General features: G+C 39.1%; 1 protein-coding gene across 1 annotated transcript; it reads left to right on the top strand.

Moving 5' to 3' along the window:
* The first annotated feature begins 5697 nt into the window (after positions 1 to 5697).
* Positions 5698 to 6540, top strand: LOC135703760 (SOSS complex subunit B homolog). Its single transcript, XM_065225077.1, has 2 exons — positions 5698 to 5857; positions 5919 to 6540. Exons 1-2 carry the CDS (start codon positions 5838 to 5840, stop codon positions 6538 to 6540), a joined length of 642 nt encoding a protein of 213 aa, XP_065081149.1. The 5' UTR covers positions 5698 to 5837.
* Positions 6541 to 10922: the final 4382 nt, after the last annotated feature.

Genomic DNA, 10922 nt, shown 5'->3' with positions numbered 1-10922 from the left:
TCAAAACACTCTAGCTTCCGAGCTTCGGAGTTGTGATTTATGTCGAATATGAAAATACGAGCTCAAATATGTATGTATAATGTAAAAGAATGCTTTGCATTCGTGTCAAATTTTTACTTGTAAACAACTGTGATTCCGATCGAATAAAGTTTTATGTTTTCATCAACGAGAAAAGTGAATATCAATTCCGTATCGATGGCTGGGCCGGTTAACACGGTCCCGGTCTCGTCAAACGACATTCGTTTTATCTTGTGATTTTTTCCACCCACATGTTTTTTTCCGCATCACATTGCACAGTGTCCATGTGACTAACGTACGTCTTTTGGTTGCACCTTCATTCGGCCAGCCCGTTTATTTCGAGTGTCCATCTTTACCCCAGTGAAAGGACATCATCACCATTATCATCATCAATATCGGCATCATTATTCTCACGAAAACAACAACCGATAATATTTAGCTATGACCTGCCTGGCTCGACAATCGAACGCGTGAATCAGGTGAAAGACTTGGGTGTGATCTTGGATTCGCAGCTTTCATTCAAGCAACACATTACATATGTTGTTGATAAGCCGTCAAGAACTTTAGGGTTCATTTTTAGGATAGCTAAAAACTTCACTGATATCTACTGTCTAAAATCTCTCTATTGTTCGCTTGAGTATTGTTCAGCGGTTTGGAACCCAAACTACACGGACAGAAAATTGTTTGCATTGAACCAAAAAAAACTTTAGTTCTATTTAAACAAACAATTCCGGTTGAAATTATATTGCATTTTGTTGTTTCAATAAAACTTAGTCATAGAAGTTCAAAATAGGATTCTTTTTGTTTTAATAAGCCACTTTTCAACTGCAACTATTGTAAAAATAACAATAATGTATTATTAAACCAACAATAGTTCATATTAATTTAGCATTTATTTGCTGTGTCCATTGCCCGGGCCATGAATGCAAAAATTACTACCAACCATTCCCTCGTTTTCAACCGGACAAAAATGTAAACAATAACAAAACTTGTGAATTTCGGGAAATAAGTGCAAAATTTCCGAAAATCGTGAGACTTGAGGCAAGTAAGTATGCTGCAGTTCGAGCTGCAGTTGCTACATATAATCAATTTTCTGTTTTTTTCCTTGATTTTTTTCCGTCGATCTGGTTTTCCGTACTGAGTACCAATGCTGCCGACGCCAGGAAGGCAGCTCCCACACCTGGACCCTACATATCGACCCATCAACTAATTAACCGGGAACCAATGGCTTTACTTCCCTTCCGAAGGATGATCAGTGAAAAATAAAACAAAACATAAAAAATGGCCATATTATTGAATAATTATTTGAATCAATAAACATATTTTTAATTCTGCTGCGTGAATTGTCAGACTTCATAAAATAAATATGATTGAATCAACAAGAAATCTCTTTTAAAAACAAACATATTTTTGTTGTTGACCCAGCTGCCAAATTTGACAGCTTACGTCAAAACCATGAAAGCTCTTGTAAATTCGAAAAGATTTTCTTTTTGATTTAACAATCCATGGGTTTTGAGGAACAAAAATACTGGATTGTTGAAACAATAATGATTTCTTTTTGCAGTCAAAACAAAATGAAATTCTTATTGATTTTACGTCAAATATTATTACGTTTAAAATATTTTTTTTGCGTGTACAACAACGGTGCCGAGAGTATTGAATCTGTTCAACGTCGCTTTCTTGAAAAGTACCAACACGTCAATTGCGTGAACAGATATTTTACAGACGGGTCTCGTCTCAGTGGATCCACTGGCTTCGGTGTCTTCAATGAAAACTCTAGCGCCTTCCGCAAACTTCAGGAACCTTGTTCCGTTTATGTTGCTGAGCTGGCAGCAATCAACTTCGCATTGGGGATGATTTCCAACATGCCCTCAGACCATTACTTCATCTTCACTATCCGAGAAGATTGTTCGATTGAGGCTATTCGATCAATGAAACCAAGTAGGCACTCATCTTATTTCCTTTCAAAGATAAGGGAGCAGATGAGTGTGCTGGTCGAAAGATCATATATGATTACCTTTGTATGGGTCCCTTCACATTGCTCAATCCCAGGCTATGAGAAAACGGACTCTCTCGCAAAGGTGGGCGCGCAGGAAGGCGCATTTTATGACAGGCAAATTTCACACGATGAATTTTACCATTTAGTGCGTCAGAGTACCCTTTCGAGTTCGCAAACCGATTGGGACAATGGAAATCTTAGACGTTGGTTACATTCAATTATTCCTAATGTTTCTTCGAGAGCGTGGTTAAAAGGCTTGGACTTAAGTCGTAACTTCATTCGCGTGATGAGTAGACTCATGTCCAACCACTACTCGCTAGATGCGCATCTCAATAGAATAAACCTCGTGGACAGCAACATATGTCGGTGTGGAAACGGTTACGACGACATCGATCACGCAGTTTGGCAATGTACGGATAATGACGCCGCCAGAGAGCGACTTTTGAATACCCTCGAGGCCCAAGGAAGACAACCCTATATTCCTATCAGAGACGTGTTGGGTACCCGCGATCTCTGCTATATGCAGTCGATTTATGTGTTTCTGCAAATGTCTAGTATAAGAATTTAATTCGTTTGTCTTTTGTATCTCTTTATTAGTTTTTGTTTGTCTTGTCCCCCGTCTCGATGAGTCTCAACGTCGCCCACTGGTCACCATAGCCGGTCGAACTCCAGACAAATCCAGAACCACACTACCGTTCATACTGGCGACATCGCTCTGATGAGACAACGAAACCCTACCCCAAGCTCTTCCCCTTTTCCTATCCTTGGACAATGTACCCCTCTAACCTAAGCCGCGAGTATTCGGCCCAACTCCTACCAGACATAGAATTAAGTGAATTTTGTTACAAACAAAGAACAATGAATTATCGGCTCCGTAAAGCTAACGCGATTGAGCCTTACAAATAAACGAACTAGATCAAAAAAACGTCGCTTTCTTCGTTTTGCGTTGCGTAGATTGCCTTGGAATGATCCGTTTCAATTACCAGCAGATACGAAGGCCATTGTCAACTTATCCGGACTAGAAGAGACACAAGCAGAGCCCTAACCGTGGCCGATATCCTGCAAGGAAGGACAGATTGCGAGGCTATCCTGAGGCAAATTGACCTGAATGTTCAACCCCGACCGCTTCGTAATAACCTTATGCTAAGACTGCCTCTACGTTGCACAAATTATGGAGCATACGGTGCGATTTGCGGACTGCAGAGAACATTCAACAGAGTTGCATCTGTTTTCGACTTTCATCTCTCCCGTGATGGAGCCGGAGATGAACCAGCGCCTGGCTGAAAATCTTCTTAGGCTCTGAACCATTTGGTGGATTATTTTAACTTTTGGTTAAAATTTGACAGATGGAAAGTTATCGATTAACCCTGCTATCCGAGCGTGGTTATTTCTGACAGACAAGAAGTTAAATTTTGACGACCGTGGCTCGAAAACCGGTCGATCGACAGCACGGGGATTTTCGAACATAAGAAATAACTTTAGAAATGTCACTTTTAACTACGAGTTAAATTTAACTCGGCAAATGGTTCACAGCCTTAGGCTCTGAACCATTTGGCGAATTTTTTTAACTTTTGGTTAAAATTTGACAGATGGAAAGTTATCGGTTAACCCTGCTATCCGAGCATGGTTATTTCTGACAGACAAGAAGTTAAATTTTGACAACCGTGGCTCGAAAACCGGTCGATCGACAGCACGGGGATTTTCGAACATAAGAAATAACTTTCGAAATGTCACTTTTAACCACGAGTTAAATTTAACTCGGCAAATGGTTCACAGCCTTAATAAAGACAACCAACCAACCTCCCGTGATGCGCTTCGTCGATTTTTTTCTTCTGTTTTTCACCGTTCTTCTGTGTTTCAGTTCGAAATCTATAACACGCTATGAATTGGTTCGTGTCTGATCTATTATGGACAAATTATTTATATCTAGATAAAACAATCCTGGGAGGGAGAAGCAGATAGCATACACGGAATCCATTGTATACTTGTGCTTCTTGTCATGAAAATTTGTGCCATTGAAATCAAATCAAAACAGGCGCATTAAAATAGCGTGTTTTGTTTTGAGCGTGTAGTGATTATTTGAGATTGTTCAGTGTGCAGTGAAAAACTGTACTTTTCTGTTTGGTATTTTACTATGCCACTAGATTTTTTGACAAAACAAATGTTTTGACCTTGATTATTAATATCTTTAAATTTTGATTTGTGTGTACTTCGAATGAATTAAAAATAGACGGTGTTCCATTGAATAAAATATTTGGAAACGACAGTTTGTCGACAATTTGCGCAAGAATTCAATACCGCCTTGTGTATTCCTGTTCAACTGTAAGAAAAGCATCATAAAATTACTTGGCTTCCAATGACAGTTCGTGGCAGCAGCCGTCTGGCTGCAGTTGACGTTCCATTTTTCTCTCTTCGCGACTATCCCTCAGGTGTTGACAGTTCGGATCACTGAACATTTAAATCGGCCGTTTACGATTTTCGTGCATCAGTCAATATTAAGTGTCATGTCGATTTGCCGGTGGTTTAACTGTTATGTGCTTGATGGAGTACCCGGGTACCCAGCTCCCATTTGAATAACACGGTGTAGAAAAAAAAGCAAAAAATCTTCATGCACAAAAAGCCTGGCGAACACTTTAAAAGAAAGCGGGTTTCAGCATTTTATTGAAAATATTTTAAATAACATTTTCCCAAATTTTGGTTCGCTTGGAATGTACATATACACCCATGTGTTGGCTGTTTTGTTTTGCTCTGGACGATGGTTTTGAAAAAAAAAGGTTATTTGCCACCACTGCCACACAGTTTACCCATTTACAGTTTCGACTGATGTGAGTGGATTATACCCAAACTTGGATAGTTTTTAAATAGCGTGTATAAGTAAGTAATCCCAAGTTTACTAATTTTCCCAATGTATCATGCAATAATTACGCACGAAGTTTTTTTTACTTTTCTATCCCAGCTCCGCCTTAGTAAGATCTTATATCGATTATTTACATGTGTTGTATTATTTGCGTAAGGTACAAAAATACTTATCACAAGCTCTTTCCACTTCTAACGAAAATTAATCGAATGTTACACACTTTTGAGTAAAATTACACCAGCGTGAAGACCTTTATTATTTTTTTTTTTATGTCATTTTCAAATATGTTTCAGTGTATAAATCACTGATACTAAGCTCCAACCGGTATTATCCTCGGATTAAATTATGATCCAGAATGTTCGGCAACTTTGGTGTCGATATCAGATTCAATCAACACGACTCAACATAAACACTTGTAGATCATTCAAACAGGGTCGATATTAATAGTTAAACTGAGTTGGAGTTGGAGCTTACCGTCTGGAGGCTAACTTCGCTTTCATTATGGCCAGTTTCACGCTATTTCAAAACTCACCCACATTTCTGTAGGATCGACACATATCGGTCAAAAGTGAAGCTTCTCAAAAATGAGAAAATTAAGTTGGTATTGGCAAGTTGACATACTAACAACATCGACCTGATTCAGGTCGATGTTGTTGATTTGTCACTTCCAACTTAATCCACTCATTTTTGAAGCTTAACTTTTAATCGATTTGAGTTGATCCTACTCCAATTTGGGTAGTTTTAAAATAGCGTGATGATGTTTTGAAAATTCGATATACTCCCGATACTCAAAAAAGTCCATATACAAAACATAAAGAGCCTGAATTTGGCTGAGGCGACATCTTATCCATTTGACAGGTCTTCTGCTCGATTCGAATTCAGGCTCTTAAACAAAACAATCTCAAGCCCAGCACCACTCGCAGTTATCTTTCATACATTACATTAAACTTTGACTGTTGAATTATGGCTTTGCCACCACACAGGTAAGTAAAACTACTTACCTTTTGTTGTTAAGCGTTCACTATTCCAAGCAATTTTTTTCAGCACAATTGAAATAATTGCCATTAAGGACATCTACCCGGGCCTCAAGAATGTAAATGTGATTTTTATTGTCCTTGATGTAGGACCCGTTACATTGACGAAGGAGAACCGAGAAGTACGTACTTTCAAGGTCGCAGACCAGAGTGCCGCAATAAACGTGTCCGTTTGGGACGAACCTGGTAAACTACTGATGCCGGGAGATATCGTGCGGTTAACGAAAGGATACGCAGCCGTTTGGCGCCAATGCTTAACTCTATACTCCGGAAAAAATGGCGAAATACATCGGTTGGGAGATTTCTGTTTCACCTTCAATGAAATGATTAATATGAGCGAACCGAATCCAACTCTGGCGGTGGGCAATGCTCCGATTCATGGAAATGGTGTAGCGGCTACCAACACTGCTGGAGCTAAAGGTGGACGACAGCCGGTTACAACTGAAGCTGGACCGCCACAAGTCATGGCGGGAGCGGGGGCAGGTGGAGCTGGAGGAGCAAAAGGAGCTCAACAGACAGCACGATTTTCATCCGGTGGAGCTGAGCAGAACAAGTCTTCACCAAAAAACGCTCCACGGACGGGCAGAAGTGGTCAGGCAAAGGGTTCTGCATCGAAAGCTGAGAGGAGATAATAAACGAATGATACTGCTACTAAATACGTGGAATTGAAAATCCTTAATTCAAGTGTGTCCAACACAATGAAAATATTATAGTTATTTTGAAAATTTAATTCATGAGAGCAAGTCGACAATATGGTTATACCACGGACTACTACGTCCTTGGTTATACCCTGCGACGGTTTGGTGCCTCATTGGGAAAGTTGAAATGAAGCGTTTTTCGTATGAAAAAAAGTCGTTTCGAATAATCGTTGATTTCATGAGCCCGTTTTTTTTTTTCTAGGGATAATCATCTTTAACTTTTTTTTCCCTATTCCCGCTTACGAAAGATCCTGATTTGTGTGAAAACTTCGTTTCGACCGTATACGGTAATAGAAGTGAAAGTCTAGAATATACTTATGCCACGTTTTTATAAGTACCACCCCCTTTATGAATTAAGGTATGTTATCCAAGTCGATCGATTGTATCATCTAATTTAAAAAGTAGAATGCATTGAATTAGAATAACACTTCAAAATCCACATACGCTAACTATAAATTCTCTGTGCTATAAACACTGAAATGCCCACCAAACTTGAAGCCCTCTAGTTAAAGTATGGACGACTGTCACAACAAAACTGAAAAAAAAACTGTACCAATCGAGCAAAGTGGTGCATTTTGACGGTTCGATTGGAACAACAGTTGTTACTTTTGATAGACGTCCATACTTTTACCACCCTTTTACTGTATGGCATAAACCAAACTGGGCAAGCTTGTTTTCACTAGAAATCAGTCCCCCATTTGGGTTTTCGTCAATTTTGAGATAACAACACTATCCACTATCAATTAATCATGTTTTGTTGTTTTTGACATCATCCACATCCAGAGGGTCAGTCACTTCGAATGTATGGGAATGGTAGGAAACCATTTGGAAGTGCATGAAAATTTTCAGTTTTTATTCATTATCGTCTTTATGGGCAGTTTTAGAAGCACAAAAATTGCACGAGTACATTACTATGGTGATAAGGTAAACACTCGTTTATTTGCTTTCTTCTGTGAAAGCATGTTTAGTCACAAATCGTGGATTTTCTGATATTCTCCATACTGCAAAAATGATTTTCCTACCACTGAAGGGGTGACATCTCTCGGATCTTCAGTATAGCTACTACCAAATCATATAATTAATTGGCATCTACTTTCATATTATGTGATAAAACTACGGACCTTGATCATGTCAAATGTGAAAACAACATCAAGTCAGTTTGTCCCATCAAGCAAAGTAATCGCATATCAGTCACATCCTTTCAATCGTCCAGAGGTGACGTTACAGCACCGACGAACCGACATGCCACTGAAGCATTTCGTTTGTCCGCAATTCGATTTGTCAAATAAGCGATTCGTTCTATCAAACGGGCGATCAGATCTGTCAAACGAGGTGAGTCTCAAACCAAGTCAATATAAATTTTACGTTGTTCGTGTCCTTGCTCACGATATGACGCGATCGGATGAGTAGATGGCGGTAGTGTTTAGCGTATTTTAAATATGGCGACTTGGGCAAGAATTTGAATGTGGCTTCTATGAGCTGTCACGTTGGTTCGTCGGTGGTTACAGTTCTGCCTTTCGAGTTGCCATATTACTTGCTGATATAACATAACATGCGAGTTCCAATGCAACTGATTTTAACTTGAAAAAAATATTAATAAATTAATCATTTTGTCAAGCTTCTGCATTCATGTTCCATCAGATGTCACTGCTGTTGTTTGCGGTGACATCTATCGGAAACTAGACACAATCTGTTTTCCTATAATTGTTCACAGAGGACACTGAAGTGCAAAACATGTCTGGTACCTCTATATAAGCATTTATGGTGGTAAGCTCCAACCGGTATTATCCTCGGATTAAATCCCGATCAAGAATGTCCGGCTGGTTTGATGTCGACATCAGAGTTAATCAACATAATTCTGAGCAAACATTTTTCAGATCATACAAACAGGGACGGTATTAAAAGTTAATCCGAGTTGGAGCTTACCGCCATTAGATTATTATTCGAAGTCCCTCCTTTTTTACACACTCTGCACACAAAATAGCTCACCCCTCACAGAATTTCCCGCCGAATTTTATGTATGGGGCGGGGCATAAAGTATCTTTTGCGCAGAATATGTAAAAAAGGAGGGACTTCAAATGTTAAAGCAAATGCATATATAGAGGTACCAGACATGTTTTGTAGCGTCAGGTACTCTATTTTGTAATCTGTGAAAGGGAAATCACAAATCGAGTGTCAACAAAATACATGGCATGTTGAGAGATTGAGCTCGTGAGAGAGAATTTCTCTCTCAAATTTGAAATTGTTTGGCTCTCTGGGGACTGGTAGTAAAGCAGGTAAAATTGTATGGGGAAAAATCATTTTTATTTAATTGTAGCTTGTTTAGCATTAATTCCCGGGAAAAAACTGAACGACAAAGCCCCTGACTAATTTCTTTAGGTTGTCGTTCACTTTTTTTGACCTGAATATGCACCGAAAGCGAATTATTCCCACTTCTCTCAATTTCTATATGGGGATTTTTATCACTTCCTACCAGCGGAACAGCGCCATCTCTGTGGAAAATGGTCGAACAAAATGATTAATTTACTATGATTTTCAAATATTTACATAGGAATCGCGCTTTGTAACTTCGACTGCAATTTTCCGAATGCCTACTTTTTCCATATGGGATTATGGGAAGTTCTGGTGATGTATAGTGAACGATATATATATATTTTTTTTCAAAATTAAAGCACTTAATTTCACTAGGCATTCGGAAAATGTTAAAAATTAAAAACAAACTATTCCTTTATACAGTAGCATCGATCTTTAAAGCATTGAGCAGCAACAAAGAAAAAGCGATCAACATTAACAACAACCAGGGCGATAGGGTATTAGAATTAAGAATAGGTTTGATAAACATGATAGTTACTAAAAAACAGTTTTATCCTAATTCTAATAAAGTAAAAATTCAACAAATTAAGTTAAATTGTATAACCAAAAAAATCTGGTCGAAATAAGCCGACGAAACCTATTCAAATTCACTTAAACATTACAACAAAAGCCAGTGACGATTACTCAACAATTCACTTAAATTTAAAGTTAATGAAATTTTACGATCATTGGAACGTCCGTTAAAATTTACGATAAAATCACTTGATTTTCATATGAAGCATTTGAAACAGCATTTCATTCCCAAAACAGGTAATATTCATCTGAAAAGAAGGATGGAAAATATCTACGTACCATTTGTCAAGTCAAAGTGTATTTACCAGGATATTCGGGAGAATTATCAATTACGTCTCCTTACGTGCAGCCCATTCATCATTTTAGGACCACCGAAATCATCTTAGCAACAAACATTCGGTGCCTTTTATTGCTACGGTGCAAGATGTGTGAAGTAAAAAATACCATCAAGTTTAGCTTCAGCCATTGTGATGCTAAACCAAACATCGGAGAGATAGTAAATTTCGCCAAAGCACTCGACGCGGATCCGGCTGAAATGGAAGCTGTTTATCGCATTGGTGAGGAAAGGGGAGTCTTCATGAAGTTCAAATCAGAGGAAGCGATGCTCCATGCTCTGACATTCAATTCGGAGGATTTAATCTTCCACTATGCGAATGGAACGACGGCAAAGGTACGCATGTCGCATGCTGGTGAATTCATTCAATATGTGCGTGTGTATGACTTGCCACCAGAGGTACCCGAAAACGAGCTGGATAAAGTGCTGGGGAAATATGGGAAAATTAAACGCATCATCCGGGAGAAATTTCCAACTGATCTGTGTTTTGAGGTATATACAGGGATACGCGGTATATATATGGATGTGAAGAAGGAAATCCCCACGTCATTACATTTCTTCAATCGCAAAGGAAATATTTTTTATGATGGCAACAAAGATAAATGTTTTCTGTGCAAAGCGGACGGACACCGGAAGCTTTCCTGTCCCAAGCGGAAGGCTCGGAAGGAACCGGAGAAGCAACTGAAGGAAAACGGAAAGCAAAGTGAAAGAAAACAAAACAGCAGCAGTACGTATGCTGGTGTAGTGGTGGAAGGTGCGTCGTTTGTCATTAGCGATCAGGAAACGGACACGGGGTTGGAGATGTTGAATGAAGAAAACGAAATGGACGTGACGACCCCGACGACCGACGAGAGTAGCGGAGAGCATGCAACGGGAAACGATGTTCAGAAGCAGCAGCAGCGATCACGATTCGGGTTCAATGAAAATGAGGAACAAATTCGGGAAAGAAAGCAGTTGCGTGCACGGGAGAAGACCGCTTTGTCACCGCTTCGATCGCCACCAAGAAAAATCATATGATAAAATATGTTTGTATATATATATACTTTTTTTTTTTTGTATTTTGAGTACCGAAATTGGTATTCTATGTTACTCGGCT

This window comes from Ochlerotatus camptorhynchus, unplaced genomic scaffold (assembly GCF_037179485.1).
Source record: "Ochlerotatus camptorhynchus isolate MF236.1 unplaced genomic scaffold, CSIRO-AGI_Acam_v1.1 ptg000221l, whole genome shotgun sequence".
Classification (NCBI taxonomy): Eukaryota; Metazoa; Arthropoda; class Insecta; order Diptera; family Culicidae; genus Ochlerotatus; species Ochlerotatus camptorhynchus.
Note: the sequence above shows the minus strand (reverse complement) of the source record. Positions and strands in the feature narration are given on the sequence as shown.

Bases quoted from the DNA above. Each gene is read 5' to 3' on its own strand.
- LOC135703760 (XM_065225077.1), top strand. From the start codon at position 5,838: ATGGCTTTGCCACCACACAG. The intron at 5,858-5,918 runs GTAAGTAAAACT...AATTTTTTTCAG, and splicing joins ATGGCTTTGCCACCACACAG to CACAATTGAAATAATTGCCA.